At 38.9% G+C, this 27481-nt stretch overlaps 1 protein-coding gene across 3 annotated transcripts in view; it reads left to right on the top strand.

Annotated features, from left to right (window-relative positions):
- Positions 1 to 27481, top strand: part of SDK1 (sidekick cell adhesion molecule 1) — a 407664-nt gene that overhangs the window by 244035 nt on the left and 136148 nt on the right. For all 3 annotated transcript variants that reach the window (XM_075767122.1, XM_075767124.1, XM_075767121.1), the window contains 4 exons: positions 10294 to 10405; positions 11346 to 11536; positions 20109 to 20192; positions 26160 to 26354. In XM_075767122.1, coding sequence (XP_075623237.1) covers positions 10294 to 10405; positions 11346 to 11536; positions 20109 to 20192; positions 26160 to 26354 — 582 coding nt within the window. The remainder of the gene's footprint in view (positions 1 to 10293; positions 10406 to 11345; positions 11537 to 20108; positions 20193 to 26159; positions 26355 to 27481) is intronic.

Here is a 27481-nt window from a genome sequence, read left to right as displayed (position 1 = left end):
AGTGATGTTGTTATGTAGAAAATTTTAATCCCTGTTCTTAGAGTGGATTTTCTGGAGAGAGCTTTCATCAACACCTTGCTTATCCAGGAACTGCAAAAACGTACTTGCGTGGCTTTAGCGGAGTGTCTCCTGTGAACGCCTTTTAGGCGGTGACGGCTGATTCGGTGGCCTGTACACATTTACTGGCGCCAAATGTCTGTGACACAGAAGCCCTTCCTTTCGTTACGAAGGACAAGTCAACTGTGGAACACTTTCAGATTTGTCTTTTGCTTATTTTCAGTGAGGACAGGTTTAAATATTTAATCTAATTTTTTTGGGAAGGTCAAAGATCTTTAAACTAGCAGCCAGGTACAGTAGATATCCAGGCCTAAGGAAATCCCTCAAATCCAATAATATTTATTGTTTTCATGTATTTGCCAGGTACCTAATAGCATTCTCCTGAATCGAAGTAGATGCTAGAAAACCCCAATTTTTTTTAAACTTGGGGCCTAACTGAAATGTCCTGTTAATTTTAGCTCTATTGGGACTGTTTCTCAGGTGATCGGTATAAATTTGCAGTGTCTGCTTCCCGTGTAGTGCGCCACATCAGCAGCTTCATTTTAAAAGATGCTGCAGAGAAATAGATCTTAGAAACTCACATATGATCAATCATATGTATTTGTTTTACACTCTACAGAGCATGTTTAATCTTAAATCTTCCATAAAATAAATTCTTGAAGGCGTTCTTAAATAATTTCCCCTGTAGTCACTGGAGATGCTTTATTTAAGTCTGGTGAAGAATAGATGAGAATGTCTTTTTGTCTTTTTTTTCTCTGTTCTTTTTTTTTTTCTTTGCTTCCACCCTTTCATTTCTAAGTGGAAGAGTGTTTAAAACTTGTTACAAGTAGAAGCAGTAACTAGATTGTCAATTGTGTGATTTTATTTGTGCCAAAGGAGTTAAGAAATACGTTTATTTAAAAAAAAATAAAAAAATGAAGCCACTTGTGAAGATGCATTTGAAAATAAAGGGCAGCATTTTATTGTCTCCCATTACTCTTTCTTTCCTGCTGCTTGACCGTAAACCCAAATCTGCTGGTGACAATTGCAGCATTGGAACTTGCAGTGGTTCTCGGATTTGTGTAACACAGCCGTGTCCCCAGCTCAGCTTTCCTGCTTAATTTCTTCTCTCAGCTCTGGTCTCACCACTGAAATTTGCATTTCTGGACATTATGATTAACTGACAGTTCTAGTTTATTTAACATCCAATTATTGATGTTGGTATATTAACTTAATTTACCTTTATTAAGCAAGCAAGCGGTAAATATCCAGATAGGTGGAGCGCCAAGGCTGTAAGACATTAAAAGTTCATTTTTGTCCTCAGGAGCAAGTGACTCTTGCTGTCTGCTGCAGAAATCCATGCAACGCTGTCAGATCCCTCAAACCTGTTCCCTCCTCCTAAATGCATGCCTGTTTATCTTTAAAAGGATGCTTGTCTTACGACACACTAAAGCACATCATAAAAATATACGGCCTCTTAAAAATCATTTCCACTGATGAGTTATTTTAAAATCTTTTTAAACATAGGCATATTTGGAATTATACTGCCTAAAACCCCAAAGGTTCTGGATGCTGGCTGCAGAGGCGTCGCTCGCCCTGCCGGCTGGCTGCAGCGGGCTGCTGTACCTGTTGCCTCTCGCATCGCTTTGAACTTGACTCTGAGGCTAATAGATTCCACTGCTAGACCACGGATATTTTTCCCCCCCCCTTTTTAACTGCTGTTGAATAAGATTACACACTCTATCCACTTATATAGCTGATATTAAAGCTATCTGGTGAATTGAAAAGCCACCTGAGTGTTCTTTAGCTAGAATAGCTTGAGGCTATATATTTTTTTTCATGTTAAAAGCTCTAATGATGTGCTGGATGATAAGTTTCTAGGCAGAAAGAAACCCCTCACTGTGCATGGGGGAAGGTCAGGTCAGTGACAGAGACTGAACTTCTAAATTGCTCTTTTTGCACGAGGAGTTGTGAGAAGGGAATTTCAGAGCGCTGGAGCAGAAATTTGGTCTGCTTTTGAATTTAGCTGCTGAATCGTCATGGGGAGCTGTGTGACTAAGCAGTGGCTTAATTTCCTTAAAGCTATGTGGGATAACACTAGAAATATATTTCTAAGGTAGTCCTAAAATACAAAGTGTGTTTGTAAACCTCAGGTAGTAGCAAAGAGGAGGAACAAGGCTGTTCTGGGGAGGGCTCACCCCCAAATAGCAATTGCTGGGTCACCTGCACTTAATGGCCTGTAGAAAAAGGGCAAAATCAGGAAAAAGCCAGATCTCCCATCCCTGTCCCTGTCTACAGAGCAGAAGCGGTGAGAGACAAGCTGGAGAGACCGTGTTGCCGTGAACCATCCCGGCCGGTGGCGCTTCTCCCTGGGCGCTGCGGTATTTGTTGTTTGCAGAAATACATTTTCTGTTTGTAAATCAACTGTGTTTAGGCCCCTGTCTCTCATTATGCCCAGAAATAGACCCTAAAAACTCTCTACAAGGTTTTAGAAGCTTCTCAACCTGTATTTTAGGCTGTTTTATCTAATAAAATATATAAAGCTCCTCTTTGCTGTAGTAGCTACACACAAAAGGGTATAAGTCATCTTGTGGGTAGAGTCGAGTTCTCCATTAATCTTTCCCTAGGGCTAAACGGGCCAGCTCTTGCAGTCTGTGTGAAAGTCCTTACAAAGGGGGAAAAAAAGCTGTTACAAACATGGCTGTTATTTGTTTAAACATTTGGAAACATTTATAGTGTGATGCTAGCTTCTCCCCCCCTCCTTGCTCCTATTCTTTTGTTCGTATATATTTCAGTGAATCCTTTCAAACTTGTCAGACAAGAAAAGTTTGGCTTGTTTAGTGAAGTAAAATTAAGACTGTGAAGGAGTATGATTGTTTTCTATAAACACTTTAGGACGTCAACATCACAGAGGGAGAAAATGGCTATTTAAGCTAAAGGGCAGCTTTGGCAGAAGAACAAATGGGGTACATTGGCCATGAATACATTTAAGCTGGAAATTAGGAGTGTTTTTAACAGGTTGAACAACAAAGCTCTAGGAAACTTTCCAACCAGAAAAGTGGCGTTAAAAGAACTGAATATTTTCACCACATTCAGAAAGGGGGTTGTCTGACGGGGTGTCACACAGGGAACCGACCCAGGAGGAGCTTTCTAGTCCTCTGCTCCGCACACAGTTAGCAGGAAGCTCCGTACATGTAAAAGATCTTCTTGCCAACGTTTTGCATAATTAATATATTTTTTCCATTTTCTCCTTTAAGGCTCTGTTTCTGTAATATTATATATTAAATTAGCAACGTGAGTATTTTCACTCTCTTGAAACCAATCAGGAAGTAGCTGAAGTGCACATTTTTACCTGCTTGCAGAATTGCAAGCTTGACTGGGTAAATTGCGCGTTTTGTAGCTTAATTTCTTTATTTTTCAAAGTTAAATGGATTAGAAGTACTGTTGTAACATGTACGGCGTATCACATGGGGCCAGGAGGGGTGGATAGAAAAGGAAGGAGTGCAGGTTTTCAGCCACTGCTTTACAACATGGGTGATTCAGACATGGTTAATTTATGCAGGGCTTCCTCAACAGTTTCTTGATGAATTTTTTTGTAATTGCTTCTCTTTACCATATTCCCCCCTCGTACACTGTGTATTTTAAGTTGTGATCTACTTGCTGTATTTTGTTCTGGTTTTTATTGTTTTATTCACCCTTTATTTTTTTTCCCTTTTTAAAATTTTATTTTGCTTGCAGTGGAAATGAATCATGTGTTCGATCTGATGTGGACAAAGCTTAGTCACATTGACAAGAGTGTATTGAGTCAATAAATATAACTGACCTAGATCATTCACTTATTTTGCTTGTATTGTGTTTTGTAAACCTTTTTCATATCTGGTGTTTTATTCATATGTCATGATGTCTGATGTCTGGATCAAGACGAGGACTGTATGTATAAGAATTCACTCGCTGGGATTGATTCAAATAACTAGGCCATTTTCCCTATAAATTTGATCCACAAAGCTAAGTTTTTATGTTGTTGCTTATTTACTTTTTTGAGTCTAAAGTCTAGTTTCTCAAAGGTTCAGGATCAGAAATTATGTTAATATATACCCCTTTGAGGAGTGTGAAGATATCCTTGGGTACTGAAAAGTCGTAATTCTTCATACACCAACTCAGTGTCATTAGATTGCTGATTATTTTATAAATACATACTTTTGACTCAAAAAAAAAACTCCATCTGGAGTTTCAGTGTCGTTCATCAAAGTAAACAAATGTGACCAAGAATCCTCACAGGAAAGTCTCTCTTATTTTTCTTTACGTCTAGAAATCTGAGTGGAGACCTGTACAGTACACAGCAGCATCACATATTTCCCTTCTCCTGAAAATGAGTACAGTCCTTGCTAGAATAAAAGTGAAAAAATGAAATGGTAACTTGTATTATCTTAACACTTTTTTATTGTATAACCTGTTAATAATCACTCTAACAAATAGGGAACAAATAGACAAGCCATGTTTTAGGATAGAGTTTTACGATTGAGAAATATGCTTTTTTTGGTATTTGCATAATGCTTCTCTCTTGTGCCCGCAGGTGGTTGTCAGTGTTTGCTAGTCTGTTGATCAGGTTCCCAATTCCTGTTGGCATCTTTTACTGCAAAGGGGAAGGGAAATGAATCTATTATTGATCAGGATCCAATTCTTGTTGTGTATCTTGTACTGGAAAGGGACATTAATCTGTTATGGGTTGATAATCCAAACCGTCTGCTGGTTGTACCTGGAAAAAGTGAAGTGTATTCCGTTAAGTAGTTTGCATTTGTAAGGTCTTTTTTTTATCTCCCTCGAGCAATCTTGTGATGCTGTGTGATTGCCATTTCTCCTCTTTTCTCATATGCCGTGTTACACAGGCAGAGATTGCACATTCTTGGTGCCATAATGTTGAACTATTTATATGTAATATTTTTGTGATTTATATTGGGCTCTTATCTCCTGTTCTGCTTTTTTCTAATATAGGTATCCATAATTTGGTAACATGAAGCTTTGCATGTATCCTGCATAGTAATTGCGAAGGCATTTCTGCATACTGTGCAAGCGTGAAAGTCTGTAGGAAGTTTATGGTGAAGGTTTTCTAATCTTTTTCTCCCAGGATAACTTATAAACCGTTTCAAAGTTCTGTTAAAGCATTTGATTTCTCCATTAGCTTGAGGGTAGTGTGCTGGTGATCTTTTCTGTGAAGTGTTTTTCTCCTGTAGACAAATGTCATAATATGAAGAAGTAAATCCATTTTTTGGATACTGATTCCTATGAGATTCCTTCTTCACTGGAAACTGGACGCTGAGAAGAAATTGCAGTAGTAACTAACACTAAGGGTAGGAATGACTAGTAGTCAACATCACATTCCAGGCTCTACCCCGTACTAATTAAATGAGGGTGATCTGGGTGATTATTTAGGCAATCCTCCCTCCTCCTGCTCATGGTCACCTTGTTTGTATTAAGTGTCTTCAGAGGGTTGGGACTTCATAAGCAAGTATCGAAAATAAGACTTGTTGTTTTTCTCAAGTCTGAACTCAAGCTATTGCTTCTTTTCAAGAGATAAACACTTTCTCTCACATTTTATTAAGGCTAGTTTGCACCATATCTCTCTGAGATGAATTTGAGCATCCATGGAAGTAATACTCTCAATATTCTGCACTGCAAGCACAGATATAGATAAACTTCGTATGCCATAATGTAAAATCTGGGAAAGAACCTAATGTTTATACATTTCTGAAGGGGAAAGCACCTTTTGTGTCTTCAGTAGCATGGCCTGAGTGAAATTTCAGCTCTGTTGAGAAAATTAAGCACCCAAGAGGTTTCAATACAGTCTGTGATCTTTATAAACTGTAAATTATAATATTTAAAATTCCCTGTACCTTACATGGTAATATATGTAGAGAGACAAAAACACTGTCTTTTCAGAGATGATAGGGCAGTCTACATAATTACAGTATTTAAATAACATTAGGAAATTCTACAGCTCATCAGTATTAAAAAATTAGTGTTATAGACCATTTGGGACAGGTTTCATTCCTGGTGAGATGGGAGGAGAGAAGGGGGAAGAGCAGTGTGATCCAAGATCAGCATCGTGCAGTCATACACAGCCACTGGTGATAAAAACAAACAGACCGTGCAAGAGGCGTCCACTCTCTTTTCCTCTCTTCCCTCAATATATCTCTGCTTTGTGCAGAATTGCCAGAGTCTTGAATTCCAGAGTCTGGAGAGGACATATGTTTAGAGGAACAGAAAACCCCCAGATCTTGTATTTGCCATTTTCTCTTTTCTTGGCTCTTCCCCCCGCCCCCCCTTTTTTTAAAAAGTCTGCTATGGAAAAAATAATCCTGATGCCAATTTACCTTAATATTTTGGGTGGTAAATGGCAGCAGTTCACCAACTGCTTCATGAGCAGCTGGTGATGGGAACCACTGAAACAGCTCCGAGATGAGCTCCCTCCGCTCGTGAGTCAGGGTCTTTGGTGCTACGATAATCAAGCTGCAAAGGTTGGTTGGGGCCGGTCCTGAAGGCACTTCAGTTACTGGGCCCTAGTAGATACCAGTGATAACTGAGACAGTGTCTAATGAGAAGTTTTAGAAGCAAAGGGAAGATTGGAAATATTGAGAGTGCTGTGGCTAAAATAGGTACAGTGTAAAATAAAGCAGAGTGTGCTCTTATTTGGAGACAAGCCCCTGTTTGGATTAGGACTCTTGCCTATGGCAGTCCTTCTGTCCAGTCATCTCTTAAGGACTGGAATCAGATTAAGGGCACATCCCTTAAGTGATCTTCAGTCTTTCAGCCTTGTCTCTGCAGCTTCCTGCAAGTTCCCCACAGACTCATGATGTCTAATGGTGAGGCATCCCTTGGCTGCAGTTCGGGGGTCAGTGATTTTCCCGAACATCGCTTCGCTTTCTTAGCGGAGAAGAGGGGTTGAGAAAGCAGATAGAAAGAAGATCTTTTCTTTCAGAAAATATAGAATGAGGTGGCAGTGGTGGTCCCCTGTTAGCAAATTCATCTCACTGTAACTGTGTTCTTATATGCATTTGTATTGCTGTCCCATTTCAGTGTCTTTACTAAATATTTCTAAATATTTAAATATTTCTAATATTTACTAAATAAATGGATGTGAATCAGAGAAACTGAAGCTCAGTCATTGAAATAAAGGATACGTGGGAAATCAAGCAGTTCTTAAATAATGTGAAATATCTATAGGGGATCATGGGATGGCAGGGAGGGGGAAAATGGCCAGTGAGGAATGCAGAGAAGCTGCCTGAGTGAGGGGAGGCAGGAAAGAAAGAGGTGATGAAAAGCCAGAAGAAAACAGCAGAGACCTAGAAAACTGGGACAAGAAAAATTCTGATGAAGTAAAAAAGGAACAGTGAAGAGGAGAAAAAAAAATTCAATTGTTTTCTACAAAGGATTTTCAAAGAAAATATCTGTTTACTAACAATGACATTCTGCATTGCATTTTAGTGTAGCACCAGTCAAGTAAATCATGTCAGCGTACTGCATTAGGAGGCAGGAGAGGGATGGAGGAGGCTTATTGACAGCTAGGATAAGGAGCTTGGAAAGTCTGGGTAGTTTTTCATTATCTGATTGTTCGAATAGCTCTCTACCTTCCACAGCCAGACCGAAGTCTGATTTGCTGCGTCACATCATCAAAACAAAAATCACAGAGTTACTCCTTGTTTAGATTAGGAGCCTGGCTACCCTGATACTCCAACCTCTTACAGGAGGATGAAGTTCTGACAGGATGGGGTGGGCACACAGATCCCACCGTACAGCCCTGTCGAGATCGTTACTCTCAAGTAAAACTAAATTTCTCCTTTGATATTCTGAGCAGCCACAAAACAAAGCTGCAAACTACTCCCTGTAAAAGGAACCACGGGAATGTCCCTGCTCAGTTTTAGTCGGCAGGATTGGGGCTGGAGCGAATTATGGGAAATTCCTCGTGCTGCAAAGGGAAACTTAAATCGTTGTCATTGAATATGAGATAAGAGCATGTGTGCTGCCTGGGTACTGTTTAGGTAATACTTTGTAATGTTGTTGTTTTCTCTATGTGCTTGTTAGATTTGCAGCTGACCTTTGTAGGTGTATTACTTAGAACCCAAGCCCTAACCATTTTGATGAGCCCTCTGGATCACATCTGTGTTAGTTCACCCACTCAAAGTCTTTATCAAATGCCTGTTTTTAATAAATTTGTTTCAGTGATGGTATGAAATGAAAATAAGGACATATTTTGTTTAGGTTCTTGTTACGGCTAGTAAGAAAGTCAAAGAAATCTTACATTTTCCTGGTTGCAGGAGGAGTAACATGCACTTTTATTTCCCGTGCTTATCTGCTTACTGCACAAAGAGCCATTTGTGTATGGTGAACTTCTAGAGGTTACCACAAAGCTGGCTTCTCTTCTTCGGCTGGTTTTAGTGGGGTTGAGCTATTCTTCAGGGGAGCTAATAAGTTGAACAAGTGGTTTTTCTCTTTTCCAGATGGAGATAAATTATTATTGCCAAATTAGTAACTTCTTTGGTGATCTTTTAGCATTTACTGTTGTAAGCCTTCATCTTGCACAGAAGTAGTGGTGAACAGTAATGGTGAGGTTATTTCTTCTCATCAGTAACAAGCTACTAATCTGATCGCTGCTTGTTTTCTATTTTTTCAATTACTATCTGGAAAACTCCTGCCATGAATACCTAGACCACCACGGTAATCTTAGGAAGTAGATTTGCTACCTGATAGCATCATATTTCCAGAAATGTTGTTGAGGAGAAGTAAAATCTACTAAAAGCTTGTTCTTTGAGATCTCATGTGAATTGCATACATATGCTGTGTCAGGTCAGCAGAGCATATTTATGGGAAGAAACTAGTATGTGTTTACGGCTTCCTTAAGTACTATGCTCGGATGCTTGAATTTATTCAGATGTGCAGGTGGTATTCCTAAAATTGTAAAATTATATTACATGCTTTCATCTCCCATAGTACAGTATTTGCTAGCAATTGCAAAAACGTCAAAAGGTAAAAATTTTGTCATTCGGTAATTCAGAAGTCTGCTGACCATGTGAACTTTCTGACCCTTATTACCAAAACCTTTGTCTATCCAACAAGTGAAATCAAATGTCAAATGGCTTTTGGCATGCTGGGTACGAGATAAGGCAAGAATTTTCTGTCCATTTTCTGTTTAAGGAATCACAGACTGGTTTGGGTTGGAAGGTACCTCAAAGCCCATCCAGTTCCACCCCCCTGCCATGGGCAGGGACACCCTCCACTAGACCAGGTTACCCAAAGTCTCATCTTAATTATCTTTAACATTGGGGTTCATACCTTGGCTTTGGCAGTTTCCCATTCTGCTTAATGGGCATGGGTTAACCTCCTTTGCAGGAAACACTTGATGAACTGGCTTGCTTTTCCAACAGTTTAGTTTTGTTTTCATTACTTTTCCCTATAATTTGTTTATTGGATTCTGTATCTTTAGAAAATTTTATTACTCTGTTATTCAAGCTAAAAAATAGCTAATTTTTCTTTCCCAAATGAGTTGCTTGAAGCAAAGTACCTATGAATACATGGGTATTTTAATTTACTTACTAAATGTATACAGAGAAAATTTACAAGCAGCCTTTCTACCATTTTTTAAGTGTCTGCTGACTGTTGCATAAGCTAAATTATTTACAGTATGATGCCTCACAAAAGAGTAGCAGATTTGGGTTATTTACTTTCCTGATAAGAAAAAGGGATTGAAGCTGCTGTGATACGCTCCTTTGTTAATTTTATATTTGTTCCCCAGTGTGTAAAATCTTTTTAAAGAACTAACATGAGTATTGGCAGACTCTTTTGAAATGGTGCGGAAGTGGTAAGATTAAACAAAACATGAAAAGGTCTTAAAAATATAAGTCAGCAAATGTTTGATAAAAATAAAAGTGCTCAACAAAAGAAAACCTTTAGGATGCTCAATTTATTTGCTCTCTATTTGAGAATGGCCCCTGCGCTTCCATCTGGGAGTAGCTCTTGCGAGTTATGTGTTTTGAATGATACCAAGCTGGGTATATTGAAACAGTCTGTTTGTACAGTATAATGAAAGCCATCGAAAATGGTCGTGCTGAAGATCTCCCTTAATGAGGAGATTAAAATCCATGGTGAGGTTGAAAAGTGAAATTTGCAGCTGTGTTGCTTGAGGAAATCCTTGGCCTGGAACATGTCAGTCCGTGCCGTTTGCAGATGTACAGGTCTTCACCAGGTTTCTTTCTGCCCACGTAGGTGCCATAGACCCATCTGACACCGCCGCTCCCGTCATTGTAATCCCTCCACAGAACACCAGCGTTGTAGCAGGGAGCAGCGAAATCACGCTGGAGTGTGTGGCCAGCGCAAGGTATTGTAAAAGCAGTGGGGTCATAAGGAACTCATTTTAATGCACTGTCCTTTCCTGAGAAGGACGTAGGAAGTTATTCTCATTTTTTTATTATTTTAATGATTGAAGCAGAATGCAGCATGTAGCTTGCTCTTCAAAGTAACCTTATGAATAATCTTGTTTGTCCAACATTACTGAATTAAACATATTGATTTTTCCAGCCAAATAAGGACATAGGCAGAGTTACTTTCCCACTTGTTACTCACATGGTAAGGAAATGAAGTATGGTGTTGTTCAATCAGCAGACGTTACCTTAAGGAAAATGCTAAGGGTTAATAATATTTTGGCTGTATTGCTTATTGACATGAAAGGTGATGTTGTTGAACAGTCTGTGCTTCCTAGTAAATAAATTAGCAAAGGTGTCCTATGAAGTAATTTATTACAGATGCTCTCATTTTACACTGATTATTGCTCAGTGCCCCATAATACAGAGTTCACAGCATTTCTCCTATGTTTCCCTCCAGTTGGCATTGGATTCCAGTGGAAGTGAATAGTTGAGGTCCCCAGATAATAAGAAGCCCAACTGATTCACTTCCCCTCTGAGGGCAGAGATGTTCTTGATATGGTTAATATTGTTTTAGTAATTGACTTGTAATGAAAGCACTTTCCATGCAGCCGATTCCCATAGCAGTATTTACTCCTTTTGCTTAGAGAAGTCAAATTATTAGCATTTAAGTTCTGTTGCTCTATCAATTAGCTGTACTTGCATAATACCACTTGGGTAGTCTGTAGTCTTGATGTGTAGAAGGTATATATGCATTAACTTCTCTATAGTGACTGTCAGGGATGGAGGAAGACTTAGAGAAGTTTTATAATGTGTGTATAACTGCAGACAGTTATTCTGTAATATATATGTGTTTTATTGTTGTATTTTTGTATTTTTTTTTTTAAACCTTGGCAGACCTCTTGAGAGACTAAGCATGACCTGGAAGAGAAATGGAGTGAAAATAACCAGTGGCATTAGCAGTTTTGGGAGACGACTCACTATCACCAACCCAACCTCTGCTGATGTGGGGATGTACTTTTGTGAAGCAGAATTGAGAGACAGCACAGAGGAACCAGCAAGAGCGAAAGCCTTCCTTTCTGTAATGGGTAATTCTCAAGGCAGCGTGTTTTTTAGTAAAACAGGCTCTGGGCTGAGGTATAATAGGAAATAAAATTGATATTTTAATATTTCATTGACCTTACATTTGAACCTTTCTTTGGGAATGGAACAAAGGAGGTGAAAGAGGGTTATCTTCCAAATTAATTCAGCTGTTCTTCCCCATGAATATAAATTCATCAAATAAATTTTTTTTTATTTTTATTTAAACACTGATATGATTCTGAATCCTCTGTGAAACTATACATTTAATCAGAAGTTGGGGAAATACTGTAGTAAAATCCTTATTGGGCAGCTTCCACATCTTGGCTTTTAGATGCATTAAATTCTGATTAACTCCAGCTTGCTTACATCTAGTTTTAATATGTCAAGTGTCTGTATTTCTGAAAGAAGCCTTTTAGGAGCACTTCTGTGCATTGTCTGCTGCAAGTGCCAGTTGGAGGGCCAAGGACGTTCCTGAGCACACGGGCAGCCAGATATCATTACTGAGGTAGCAAATGGGACAAGAAAATACCATTAAAATTGGTGCTACGTGCTAGACCTTTGACTCCAAGGGAAACTTTGAACTTAATAGTTTTAAAGGGTCATTGGTGCCCTTTTACTGGCCTATTTCCACCATCACCTCTGTGTGGGTTTTGCTGTAGCAAGGAGGTTGTCATCTGCAAATGGTAGTTACTGGGCATGCCGTATCCTGATAGAATAACGCAAATTAGTGCACTGCACACAGCGTAGTGTTTTTTAGGTCTTTTAGAATAAAAAGAGATGTTTCAGAACAGAGGCATTTAGATGTTTTAAGCCAGCGCTGGTTGTCTAAAGTCTAGCTTTTATGTAATAGTCCTAGTAATAACGGTGCAAGTGTCCTGGAGAGGTTATTGCTCTGGCAATGATACAAGGCTCAGCGTTGATCAGAATTCATGCACATGCATTTCTGTAGTGCATTGCGGAGGGAATTCAGCACGCAATTCTCTACACTCTTTTAGCCTTCTGAAAATACAATTTTAAAGACTCTGCTGTATGGTCTGTATTCTGCTAAAGCAATTTATAGTAGCTCATGCTAAATGAGAAAACAGCTCCTCTCTACAAAGCTCTGTTCCAGGTTCATTTGTAGCACTGTGTGTCTGTTATATTTATTACCTACTGGATGAAGTTTGGTTCTAGTCTTTTTCTTTGTACTCTGTTTCTTAGAATTATTACCTTGTGGCTTCCCTTCCCTTTAAGGAGCAGAGATGGATTTCACTTATTTATGGTTTTGGTTTAAACTCTTCCTTATTCATAAGATTTTATTGTAACTAGTTTAACTTTGCTGCTATGCTGTCAGACCCAGCCTAATGCAATACTTAAAGCAGCCTCTTGGTTAATGTAAAAGATTCTTAAATACAGTTACAATAAAACTGAGAAACAATCATTGGGGAATCATATTAAACTAGCAGTGCTGCCTGCCTTTAGTAGCTCATCTGCTCTCTTATTTTTAAATGTTTTATTTATTTCTTATTCTGTTTTAGGGGGCTGTCAGGGAATGAAGTTATGAGAAGGCCTGTAGATAAGAACAAGCAGATGAAAGAAAGCAGAAACAAATTGGTTACCAATTACTTTTATTTCCTTCTGATGGAACAAGACACTTCAGTTGCAGGTGTTTACTCAATGTGTCAGTAAAGGCTGATAGATTTCTTTATTTATGAGTTTCTTGAGCTGCAGGATGGATCTCTAATTCTAAACAGGAAGCCAAATCGAAGGATTAGTAGTTAATGCATAACTTGTATTCAGCCTTAGAATTCTTGGATGGATCTGGCCATCGCTTAATTAGTCAAGGAACAAATTCTAGAGGAAAGTGCAGACAAGATTCAACCCTCAGGATTTTTGCAGTGTATCACTCATAGTCTATTGGAGTAGCACTTGCAGAGAATTGAGTATACTTGTCCATTTGCATGCATGAAATATTTGTAATGTGTACATGTTGATAGTGACCTGATAATGAGCTATACTTCTTGGGAGAATAACACAGTGTGGACTTAATAACAGGTCTCGACTAACAGAAAAAGGAAATTGTGTTAATAGAAGAGGTTTGTTTTCAAAATGATTGGGATAAATCAAATGCAGACCCTCAGTAGTATGGCAATGAGAGCTTTTGTGAATTAATAGAGAAAAATATTTTGCTATTAACAGGTAGAATAGGGGTAGCAATAAAAAGATGCATCAAAGATATCACAAATACTGAGTTAATCGAAACTTTTTTACAAATATATCACTCCTTGCCTTTTCCAGCTAAGGGAAGTCACACAATTTGAATGTGGGCTCAGACGGTGACAAGAGCTTTATTAGAAAGCAGTGGAACTTAGTACAAAGGCATGTACTCAGTTCAAATTATTATTAGTGACCTACAATATTACCTCTGAAGTTTTTTCTGAATATTTCTGCGAGTATATCTTGGGTTGTAAATTAAAATCACAATAATATTTGAAAAATCTGAATCTCTAATGTAATAAAGTAATACTGTATAAGCAAGAAGAAAATCCTCTAGTCTTGTGCTGCACTGCAATTTTCTTCTGAATGTGGCAAAGAGCTTTCTGACATCTTCATATTGTTCCAGCAAAGATAAACTGAGGTGGTTCCAAAGCTTGGTTTTATTAGCTGCAGTTGGTATAAATTTTTAAAGTGTAGCATGTTCCTCAGTTGGCAGAGTAACAGTTTGGGAAAGATTTGTTGCAGATTAGATAAGAGCACATTTGTTTTACTACTAACAGTTTGAAGATTAAGTAATTTAAAGAGTCTTCTCATGAGCAAACCAATTTGAAAACTGAGCTAATCTTAAAGTCTTTTGCTCCAGTTCTGCAAGTTCCGTTAGCGACAAATTGCAATAGTCATTTTTTTAAGTGATTGTTCTATGGGAAATTATGAATTTTAGGAGCTTAAGAGAATGAGGAATGAAACCCTTCTACTATGTGAAATCCATACAGCTCTTTAAATCTGATGCGGTCAGAAAGTAAAATCTGAACAAGCTAAGGAGAAAACCAAGTAAAGAATGGCCTGGTATGATGAGGTGCTGAAGCCCTGTTGGCCTGGCCAAAGGAATAGGATGGAGTAAAGCAGAACCACAGTAGAGGGCTTCCCTTCTTTTTGGAGTGGTTTTGTGCCCAGAACTACATTAATATACAGATTGTTCTTGTCTTGGTGTTTCCTAGAGAGAATTTTTACATCCCAGCTGGACAGACTTCTTTCTGAAATAAGATGATAGGGGGCTGTTGTAGGTCTGTCTCTCTCTTAAAGGCTATCCAGGTTCTCAGGTATGAGGCATAAAGCTTCATGGGATTCAGGAACGCACCAGAAAAATTATAACCTGAGTATAGAGGGCCCACCTGGCTCAGCTCTGAGATGAACTATGGGGCTGTTCCTCCTTCACTGGACTTTTCCAGGAGCAAGTGTGGAGCTGCAGAAGGGCCTTCTTCATGTATTGCACATTGTTCATGTATTTACATTGAATGTATATATAACTGCCAGAAGAGAAGTTATTTTACTTTGTAGCCAGCCACCTCTATGTGCTCACATCTCTGGAAACAATAGCTCTCGAGGCTCTAGCTTAGATACTTTGAAACACTACAAATGATGTCTTGCAAGCAGAAGAAAGATTTTTTTCCATTATGATTGTGTTCATGTACTGTGCGTAAGAAACAAAGAGTGTTCAGGAAAACTGTGATATGAAATGTCTTTGGGCTTGCCGAAGCTACAATTTGGGCTCAAAGCAGAGAAATGTTGACAATTTTTGATTTGGCGAGCCTCAGATGTTCTTGAGATGGATGCAGACCTGTTGCCTTGGCCCCAAATGCATGCAGGACCCTTAGAACAATGAAGTAATGGGACTCCTGGGAAGTCTGCTCCTGTCTCTGACATTCAGGAGAAGTTCCCCCTTCTTTCAGTTCTGCAGACAGGAGATGTGTTCCCTGTGCTGCTATAAGGTTTTAGAACACAGACTGCAGGCCACAGCAGGAGTTGTGGCCAGAGACTAAGAGTACCTTTTCATCTCTTTCTGTTTTAACCTGATATTCACGCAAAGAAAAATCCTGCTTCGCAGGACCTGTTGTACCTCCATATACAATGTAGCTTCTCTCCCAGCATGGACGGTCTGATCTGCTGTCTGGAGTTACGGACTTTGTACCTACATGGGGCTCTCAAGTTTCCAGTTCCCTTTCTTTTCTGGATATTCACCAAATAAATTAGTTAATGGTAGTGCTAGAGAAAGGCTTCCATGTTTAAGGCTCAATTTTCCTCTTAACTATGCGGGCCTGAATTTGAGTGGTGCAGGAATTTCAGCTTTGGAGGAGCCCCTGGGGCTTTCTCTGTTCTTTCTGACTTTCATGTATGTATCCAGGATTAGGTCACACATCTCCAATGCAGCTTGAAGGGTATGTAATGGATGCTGACTGCTATCTTTTGAATGTTAAAATCAGTGACCATGTAACTCTGCGTGGGGGAAGTTAGAACAGTATCAAATTTTGCAGGCTCCCAAGGGCTTTGCGGAGAGGCTATCTTTTCAATGATGTCTGTAGTGTAAAGAAACCCTGAAACCCTCAACCACTATTAAAAGCATACATTTATATTCAAATATTCTTTTCTCCCTTTGCTTGTACTTGACCTTTTAGTTAAGATCAGTCAAACACCAATACAATATCCGAACAATACCGTATCTGTTTCTTTCAGTGTAATATGTGCTGTGACCCCTCTCACTGCGCAGCACGCTGCACTGCCAGCAGGATGAACTCGGTGTAATGGGTCCTTTCCTATTCTAACTATTGTCAGTCTATAATTTAAAAAAAAAAAAAAAAAATTTAAATGTTTGACCTGATACCAACAGACTACTGTCATTCCTAGAAATTGCAGTGTCTGGGGGCTTGTGTCTGGCATGTTATATAGTTGGGAAGACATTGTAATTTCACCGCACATATTAAATTTCAACACATGATTATTGCCTACAACAATAAATGTTCAAATTCATGCTGTGTGATTCAAACCAAGCCTTATAAATATGCAATAGAGTCATATATACAGACAGACAGAATGTCCCTTCAGACTGCCACCTGACCCCTATAAACATTGCTGCATTTTTATGGCCTCTTTCTGATAGTTATTCACCAGGTGGAGTACAGCACCCAAATTGACATACCCTGAATTCTTCCCTTGCATTTCATGCTGGGCCTGCAGGCCCTCATGCACACACCTGATGTGCTGAAGACACGATTTCAGTTGTCTGGCACCTGTAACTAGAGCAGTTTCTTCCACAGCCAGGGCTCTGTCGAAGCCACAGACCCCCACTGCAAAGGCCCTTTTGAGCACCCATGCTGCTGTGGAAAAACAGCACAGCTTGCGTGGAGGTCACTGTTTCATTTCCTTCAGAGCCCTAAAAGTATACCTATGTGAAAACTGCCATGATTTGTACCTTTAATCATCAAGACTAATTTTCCATGAATATAGACTTGGGATGCCACAGCACTGGTGTCTGTGTGGTATTCTAGATCTTCCAGAATTCCCATATGAATTAGTCTTAGTATTCCCATCCAGGCTTGTCTCCAGGCAGCAGAAGCAGGTAGTTAATAATCAGTAAATTGCAGAGGTGCTTCTGGATGGTTTTCTACACCTGTGATTATCACACAAGAATCAGGTCTGACCCCTCTATGGGCAGTCGTTCCCTCAGCCTCTGTGTCAATTGTAGTGTTTGGCAGGGCTTCCAGCTGCTGGAGTGGCCCTGAGAATTGAGGTCAGCAGGCTTTAGTGCAAGGGAAAAGGTGGGTCTGGGCTTCATGAAAACTGGAAATCATCTGTTGGCACACCTACACCCTGAAAGTCCTCTGGGAGCTGCCTGTGGCCTTTAGATGGTGTCTTTCTGCTGCTCCTGCTTTTTTTCCTGTCTTCTCTGCTTCTGTTTCTTCCTGCTTCTTTCAAAAAAAAAAAAAAAAAAGCTGATGTGAATCTTCCTTTTATAACATCACGGTCCAATTTGCTAAGTGACAGTTGTCACCAACTTTAAGTTCCTTGTCAGGTAATTCATTGCTTGATACCTGCTCACCTAAGCATCTCTTAATGTAGTCGCTTTATTCCAGGGTAGCATAACAGCCTGTATGGGATTTAAAGGAAGGAGCACAGATTGTAGGGTAGGATTTTGGGAGAGGCACTGGGAAAGCAGACTGTATAAATATGTCAAGTATAACTGCAGAAACTGGGTGTAACATAAGCAGCGGGCATGGAAGCACTAGCATCTTTGAGGTCACATTAAGTGCTTTGCAGCTGGACTGCAGGCCTGTGTTGAAGATAAATCTGCAAATTTATCACTGGTGTGTGAATATGTTGCTGATATAGGAGAAAGTTTGAGAGTTGGTAGCTGAAGGTTGCCAGGTTTAGAAATTTGCCTGTTAAGGTCAGAGGGCCTTATTAAAAAAAAAAAAAAAGGTGGAAGTTGTGTGGTCAGGAACTCCCTAAAAGGAGGAAAATACACTTGAATCTCACTGACTGAAGAGACATCCATAGAAGAAGCCCAAAGTTAGAAGTGAATGTCTGGATGTGGGGGTGTGTGTCTGGATGCTGTCTTGCTCCTGTGCTGCTTTGGCCAACTTTCCCTTGCCTCATGATCAAATTAAATTGCCATAGAATGAAAGACTGAAATTTTGTTTTGAGAGACGGACAGATGGATGCTTACCTGTGTGTCCTCGGACAGATACATAGATAAGTAAGGACACTAGGGAAAAATTTTGGAAATTAAAAAGATAAAATTCTGGAAACTGGAGCACAAGGGAAACATCAGACAAGGCTTGGAAGATGGCATGAGAAGCAATAGTGTACTCGGAGTTAGAACATGGACTTAGATGAATTGCAGAGGACTCAGCAACTTAGTTGATCACACATGTCAAACACAGCGTGCCATCAGTGAAGTTCAATTAAATGTTGAGCTTTTCAATTTGTTGTTTAGATTAACGCATGAGATCATATGCAATAAATCACAACTTATTATGCATGTTTATAAATGGCTTTATATTTAGGCAGTGAGGATCAATAATGTTAACACATGTATATTATTAGAATATAATAAATCAGGCAGCTTGTTTTATTGGTTTTGCTGGGTAAATGAGTATTCCAGGCTATTTTGCAACCTCACCTCCTCCTCTGCACAGGATTTTGAAGACTAATATTGATTGACTATTTGGAACGAATACAGAATTGTAATGTCCGTTGGTGCTCAAATGAGACCCCAGTTCTGTACACTCAAGCAAGTATTTTATTGTAGTTAGTGGGAAGGAGTGCTGGGAAAGGGAGTTTTGTGTTCTAATCCAGTGCTTATTGACGAGTGCCTGCTGGCATGTCATGTCATCCCTGTGAAATGATAGCAATGCTTGCTGTACTACAGGTGCTACAAGGAGAAATAAGATTTTACAGGATAAAATTATGTGATTTTGTATTTATTTATGAAAATACTAATGTCCTATCAATAATGCAAACCACATGTCTGGTTTTCAGACGTGTTTGGTGAAGAGATATGAGAGGAGGTGAGCTCAGATGACCTTGGATCTTCTCGTAGCTTAGTACATTTTTTTTCAAACATATTTGATTTCCTTAAAATGAAAATACAAGTAACTTGTTCTCACAAGCTACTTACATTGTCTTTTCTGTATTTTCTAAAACTTACCAGGGAGTTTGTGCTACAATAGAACTCTGGTTATAATCAAATAAAATGCTTCTAAAAACAGTATTCAGATGATAATTGCATTGAACAGACTATGACAGTTTTTAGTTACCATGATAATTACTGCAACCTTTAATGCCTGTGGGACTTTGACATGATGCTCTTCAATTTTATGCTGTATAGAAGAAAGAGTTACATGACAGCATACTCTACAATTTCTGGAATCTTGTCTTTGTTTAATTAAATGTCTAATATCTTTTCTTTAGTCCTAACGATAAAGTGTGGATTTTTATGATTATTACTATAACTTCAATTAAAGCATTAAATCTGTTTGCTTTCAAGAAATAAAATAGTTGAGAAGGATTTTTTTAATTATGCTGCACTTACCCTCTGATATCGGCCCTCTGACATGTTATGGCACTTTATTTGACATGCTTCATGCCTTCATGAGGTGGAATTTAGTTTAGATACTGAAGCAAACTATCCTATAAAATACTATGTTGTAAATATAAACCTTTATAAACCTCTCGGGAGGACCCTTCTGAATGAAGAATTAGAATGTTCCATGATTCAGACCTATAAAATGAAAAGTAACCCTTGCTCTGAGTATTCATTTGCAGTGCAAACCCCTAAATCTTACCTTACGTTGACTTGACTCTTTGGAATTCATACTCAGCGTAGCAAAAAATAGTTGCCTTTTTTTATGATGCTTTTACTACCAAAAAAAAAAGTGCCTCCAAATACAGACAAACTTAGACAAGCTAGTCTGTTTGTAATACACTGTATTGAATACAATGTACGCGGAGAGATTACGTGATGAATATCTTTAAATCAACACCTGTTTTTCATTTTGCTGTGGCTTTGTTTGTTTACTTTTGTTTGCTTTCCCTGTTCTAAAGAACCACCGTATTTTACGGCTGAGCCCGAGAGCGTGATTTTGGCTGAAGTGGAGAAAGACGTGGACATCCTGTGCCAGGCGATGGGTGAGTGCGTAGAAGTCTTCAAACTCAGATGAAAGATATATGTATATCCAGTACTGAAGAAAGCATCTTATATAAACTTTTAATGTTTTGAGGCCTCTTCATCACTGGTAATTATCACAGATCCCAGGTACAAGGGATGCCAGAGGGATGGCCTTTGCCCTTGGAAAATTGGGCAGTTCTTGTAATTGAGTTTAAACAGGTGTAACGCCAACACGTTCCTGTTGGTTGGGCAGGGCAACTCCTGCTCCTTTCCCTCTGGTAGCCTGCCTTTGCTTCATAGCAGTCGCTATATAACAGACTTTAATGTCTTGAGCCAGGAAATTAACTGAGGTGAACGTGTGGTTATGGAACCCATCATTTGCAATGAAAACAGTCAATAATTTCAACAGTTCAAATGTCTTTTTTTCTAAGAATTATGTAACTTTTATACTGAATAGAAACGTCAGTAAGTCTGACATTTAAGTGTAGTTAAGAATTCTGCAGGAGGACTGTTACAGGCAGTTTTTAATTGGCAGGTGTTTTAATAACATGAAAGGCTTCAAATGTTTAGAATTCCACCTAAACCAAAATGTTTTTTAAGATTTAGTTCCAGAGAACTAGAAGCACCACCTATTTTAGCACTCTAGAAAGACAGGAGGCATCATAGTCCTGTGACAGAGCAGGTTTGTCTGTCACTGAATAGCTGCGTGACTTTCGCAAGTGACTGAACTTTTTGCTGTCTCGCTTTCCCTGATGCCGAGTTTAACAAGCAATACACATCAACACGCCGTGAGAGCCTTAGGTAAAAAGTACACAACCTTGATTTAAAAAACCACCCAGACCTAACGAACAGCTTGTTTCAATGGGTTCTTTCTCTAGATCAGAGCAAACAAAGATATTTTCTATTGCATGATTATATTATTTCCACTATAATTTAAGCGGTTTTTATGTCCTATGTAGGAAAGAGTCAACACTGCTTTTCTAGAGGGAAGCTTTGCAAATACATTAGTGCGTTAAGCAGATGTGTGTGTAAGGGTGCCCCGGTTGATTTAGAATTTCAGAAGCCCTTGATGAGATCTCTTACCAAAAGGGTCTTACAGAAATGAAGCTATCAGGTTGTAAGAGACAAGATCTTGTTGTTAATTAATAGCTTTTTCAACAGAACACAGCAGGACCTGCTGTCAGTGGAGTTCCCCAGGAATCTCTGCTGGAACTTGTGCTGTTCAACATACTCATAAATGCCCCGGAAAAGAGGGTGAACAGTAAAATGATAATATTATTCAAGATAGTCAACATTAAAACTGACCGCAGAACAGTCGCAGAAGGTTCTGATGATTTGAACTGACTGGACAATAAACTGGCAGATGAAATTATTGACGGAGATGAAATTACTATGCAGAAAAGGTATGTCTTCTGCAAACATCAGTTCAGTGCCAAGCTGTGGTTCAAAATGTTAGGTACTGGGAAGAAAGGAATAGAGAAAAAATAAGAGAATCCCACTGTATGAATCCATGGGGCAGCACCCCCATCTCAAATATTTCACACAATTCTAATCAGTCTGCTGGAGAGAGGGATGTAGAAAAAATACAAAATAGTAGGAATAGTATAATTAGATGTCTACCGTGGTTTTTGAATAATGAAAAATTAAATTGACCGGAACACTTTGTGAAAGAGACGACTGAAGGGCAGGTATCATTGGGAACGTGAGTAGGAGAAGATGATTCTGTATTGCTTAGTGCAAGAAGTAGAGGAGGCATCGGGCTAAATTTTCAGGTAGGAGATGAATGATAAAGGAAAGAGAGTACTTTTTCAGAGAAAAATAAACTGTGGTGGTCATTGGTCCAGGCAGTATTTAAGATCAGAAATAAGTTATTTAGAAAAACAAAATTTATGGAAGAAAAATCCAGTAAGGACTGTTGAACGCAGCTGTGTATTTGCAACCTCTGGCTCAGGAAATAGCTAAAGCACAGATTACTGAAGCTGAGAAGGTGGAAATAGCATTTTGTCCTTGGGCTGTTCTTGCATTTTGTGCCTGAGCATCCAAGACAAGACAATTCTGAAAGAAGGAAAAGTGACTAGATAGACATTTATTCTGGCCATGTGCCACCAACTTTGTGTTTCAGCATGTGGTATGACAAATATATCAGCGTTTTTTTATCGGAGAAGATTTTTCAAGTAGCAGAAGTAAGACTGTGTTGTACTATTAGAGAAATTGAGTTTAAAACATTCTGAGATTTATTTAAAAAAAAAAGTTTCAATCCTATATAACTCTTTGATGAATCTCTGGACTATCTCACTGTCACTGAAAAAACCTATCTGCTGTCTCAAATGTTTTTCATGTATTACAAAAAGAAGCTCCACCCAAACCCTAGAGGAATGAGGGAGAGAAGAGGTTGAATTGTAACTCATCTTTCTACCCTAACTCTTCCCCTGAGCAGTTTAGCTCCCCAGGGGATTAATAGGGCACTCGTAACCATTCTCAGTAGATGAGGTCTTATTGGAGGTATGGGAACCCTTACTAGAGAAAATAATTTATTTGTGCTGAACCCTTCTAGTGTACATCTGATTTGTTGATGAATGTGGTGCTGGAGCATGGAAACCTGTCTTCATGGGGATTGTTTTGCTGAGTGTCTGTAACACAGGCTTGTAAGGGGCAGGTACTAGTATTAAACATAGAGGAGGTTTGGTCCATTATTACAGAAATCTGGCAATTGCCAGCATTTAAAAAGAGGGTAAATGAAGGTTGCCGTCTCCCTGCTCCGAACTAGGAGCTAGAATAAAGCATTAGAGGAACTGCAAAGCTGCCCTGTACCTTAGCTACAAATAGAAAGACAGATTGTATTTCCCCCAGCCCCATCAAGTTCTGTGCACAAAGGCCATTTGCCAAGTCTTGGTGCACTTTGAATGTGAGAGACAGATTAATTTCACAGTATAAGCAGAGATTAACTGTAAATAAAATTGCAACTTGCACAGACTAGCTTTATACTTCCCTGTAATGGAGTTTCAGTGTATCATCAGACTGCACAGTAACCATGCTCTGCTGTATATCTTTCAGCAGTCGCTGATGCTGCCTGCATTTTCAATGGGTTTCCTTTAAATGCTTTTTCTTATTTGCTTATAGAAAGTTTAGAGCTGCAGGCAGCGGTGGTGGTGTCTAGGGAGTGCAGTTAATTGGACTTTAGTTCTACCTGTTTAGACAAGTAGATGGAAAGATGCTTTTGGGATTCCCCAGTAGCCCACTGGGATCTAGAGAAGGCTATAAAACATAAATAACAAAAATGACACAGTGAATATTTTGAGTCTTTTATCCAGGTTCTTAAGTAATTTAAATTTGGCAAAGAGTGAAGCATCTGTTTCGCAGATGGGGAAACTGAGCCTCAGATTGCGTAAATTATTTGCCCAAGGTTACAGAGAAAGTGGCAAAGCCAGAACCGGAGTCTGTTTCCTGCCTTCCCTTCTCCTCCAGAACACTAGATTAATTCGTCTGTGAAAAATGAATAGTGCTACATGCATGCTGAGAAATAAGCTTATTTTATTTATTATGACTAGTCTTTTAGGCCATTCTGTAATCTGTCGAACAGTAAGGTAGGACTGATACTGCTTGGAAAGGTAGACTCCAAAAGGTCTTTAAAGTGTTTTCTTCTGTTCATAATTTTTTCACCAGAAGTGTTTAGAGAGGAAAAGAAGCAAAATTCCTTTGGGGGTGTGGGAAGAGGAAAGGCTGTGGGGTAGGAGCCGGGGAGAAGAAGAGAAGCTGGTTTTAACCATTCTTATAGCCAAAGAGGTAGCAAAAAGATAAAAGAAAATGTGTATAACTTGGAAGACAAATCTCTCTGGGAAGATCACTAAAGCCCAAATGAATGCTGCTGACAGCCATCAGAGTGCTTAGATAAGATCCTATTATTCAGACTCATAACTTTGAGTAGAGGAAGATATCCGTAACTGAAATGTAGAAAAATAGAGATGGTAATATTCCGTTTGTCAGCCGAGTTGGTGATAGGAAGGTGTATCTCACAGTGATTATAGGATTAGAAGGTTTGCTAATACTGTTAGTAGAATGGGATTTATGGAATGACACCAACGTTAAAGGTTTGAGTGTACTGAATGCAGGATTTCATTATTTCCTAGGTGCCTATCAAGTCTAATGTGTGGGAAAATGGAGTTGCTATTATTTAAACATTTCCAGGCTTCTCAGCATCAGGAGAACTATTCCATTTTGCATCATCTGTTTCTTCATTACTCAGTGATAATTTGTATTTGCCCAGGAGGATTTTCGAGAGATGAATAACACTCTCACTGAGAATTCTGAACACTGAAATTTACGCTAATTCTGTATATGGGCTGTTGTATGAAATTTAAATTATGCCTATCACAAGCTACTGCGCTACGTCTATTCTCTATCAGACAATGCACTCTGCATAGTGGATTTCTTCCTGAGATGATTACCTTCTAGATTATGAGTACATTTTTATTTTATCAGCAGAACAAAAGCATCAGAGGTGATTGTAGTAAATGATACGTGTTTATAAAAGTAACAGCAGCAATTGAATGGTGTTTTTCAATCGTTCTATACATTGTTTGTACATTCCTTCCAGGAGTTAATACAGCTTTTGTCTCTATAACGAGAATAAGTACACTGAGAGAAGATATGAATGGAAGTATAATGCAATGGTATTTAACTTCAGGATTTTAGAAATCATAATGACAATAATATAGATCTTCCTGTAGTGCTTTTGCTCTGAGAACCTCAAGTCATTGCCAACGTTGCAGGGAAATTCATTGTCGGCAGATGCTCAATTCATCAGTGACATCCTATCCTCAACGCTCCCGTTACGCCGTGCTTTGCTCTATTCAGGCAAATTTCCCTCGCCCATGAATTTAAGTCCATAGTTGCTTACCTCGTTACAAGGGAATGCGAACCTCTCAGGTTTAAGTGATACGTGTTCAAAAATAGCTACTGATTATGAAAATGCTGTATTTGGGGCTGAGATAACTTAAATCAGCTTGATAGTCTTGGGATCCTGTGCTTATCCTATCACATAAAATATCTGCTTCACTTCAGATAGGGCCCTCAGCATTTGATCGGTTAGGGATTTCTGGTGCATAAAGATAAAACATTGTCTGATATGAGGAGCAGGATGGGAACATCTGTGTCTGACTGTTCTAGGCCCTTGACATCTCTCGAAGAAAAGAGAATCCCATGCTATTTGTATATACTAAATTTACAGCCACTTCGTCCCAGCTGACTGGGATATGACTGCAGTAAAAATATGTGTGAAATAACTGTGTCAGTGTTCGTAGAACATGCACATGAAAGAAAACAAGAATAACTGGGACTGTAAGTTATAACTAGGGTAGGATTTTTGTTTCTTCTAATGTCTGCATTTTTCAAATACCAGGTGAAGCTTGAGAATGAACAAATATAATAATAATTTAAAGCTATCCCATTGTTGGCAACATGCTGTTTGTACATCAGCTCAAACTAAGCTGCCAAATTAGAACTCAAATACAGCCGTATGAGCAGTTCATTTTTTATGTGTGATTTACCATTTCCTTTTTATTTTGACATCTTGCTACAGTAGCACAGAAGAATCTTATTTGGGATGGAACAGTCTTATAGACTTGCTGCATTGGCACGCTGCTGCTGCTGTTTAAGTAGCATGATTCTGGCTTTCAACATGAAATTGCTGTAAATCTTATTTTGTAGTAGCATGAAATATGATTGGGTGAAGAAAGTAATTTGATAACATGTTTTCTCAACATTCCCCCTTTCACTGTTTGCTGGTTTTATTCTCACATGTTCTACAGTGTATTATTACCATTGATAATGCAAGATGCAGCCTCCATTTATCAAAAGCAGCTTGTAAAAATATAGTAATTGGTGTGGAGGGATGGGAAACCAGGGATATGACCATAACAGTGCTAGGTATTTTGACTACCTAAAACACTACCTAAAGACTGATAGTGAAATTCTTCTTTGTCTTACAGGTGTTCCCATTCCCACCCTGGTCTGGTATAAGGACTCTGTCCCACTCAGCAAGCTGGAAAACCCCCGCTACAAAGTACTGGTGAGTGGGGGGCTGCGGATCCATGGGCTGCGTCCTCAGGATGCCGGAATCTTCCAGTGCTTTGCTAGTAATAAAGCTGGGGAGATACAGACATACACCTACCTGGATGTGACGAGTGAGTAACGAGTTGTGATATGAGATTGATGAGTTGTCTTGTCATTTCTGTAGGTGACCCTACATCCATCAGTCTTCTCCGTGTTTGTTTAGTTTGACTCACAGAACCTTGATTTTCATCAAGTGTAGCTGCCCCAGCCATAAGGTACCCCAAAATGCCCTCCGTGGCCTAAACACAGTCTGCTGAAGCCTGTAGAAAAACTTGCCATGACATTAGGGGCTTGAGGTGAACTCTCCTATTTCATGGTACAAAACGAGAACTTAATGAAAAGAAAGAAAAAAAAAAAAAAAAAAGAAGGGTTAATTGTGAAATACTTTTATCTTTATACTTAAATAATTTTGGTTCTACTCTAATATAATTCTGTTCTGAATTTGAGCTACTGCTTCATGATTGTGTAAGGTATCATTTTATCTGCCTTTTGTCTACTACTGCATTTAGTAGGGGAAAGAAAGAAAGTTCAAGTTAAGTGTCTTTGTCTTTTTTTTTTTTTTTTTTTTTTTTTTGGTCAAAGAGTCCGATTAAATGGTTTTCTTAATGAAGTACACTCTTCTCTATGGAAGAATTACAAATCCTAGTAGTCTCCTTTAAAAGCGATTAACAGGCATTTCGATGATACTATAACTCCTCTTCAGGAAGCTGATTTTTAGCCCAGGAGCGGTTTACACATACTGACCAGAATTCCTACTGGCCTCAGAAAATACATAAGCCCCAGTTCAATATATATCTAGGAAACTGCTGAAAAAATGTAATAAAATGCAACTGGGGGAAAATAAGAGAGAACGAAACTTGGAAAATGTCTTGGATGAGACTCAGGTTCTAAATTCTTTTGGCTGACATTTAAGTCTGAAAGTTAATGCCTTTCTCAAGTTGCTTTTCATCTTAAAGAACTCTGTTATGAAGATGAAAGAAAATAGTTTTGTTTACCTAGATTTCTCAACTTCCCCCCAAACACTCATTTTGAGCTTTATCTTCCTTTTTCTGTAAGCCATCTTACTTGTGCATGTACAAGCACTGATAGATTTTTATTTTCCATGCAGGTAATAAACTGAATTAGGCAATTCCTAGGAGATGAATAATGAAAGGTTACAGTCACTGCTGAAAGGTTTTCATGTATTATCGTCATGTCC

Source organism: Balearica regulorum, chromosome 15, assembly GCF_011004875.1.
Source record: "Balearica regulorum gibbericeps isolate bBalReg1 chromosome 15, bBalReg1.pri, whole genome shotgun sequence".
Taxonomy (NCBI): Eukaryota; Metazoa; Chordata; class Aves; order Gruiformes; family Gruidae; genus Balearica; species Balearica regulorum.
This window is presented reverse-complemented; position numbering and strand designations above follow the sequence as displayed.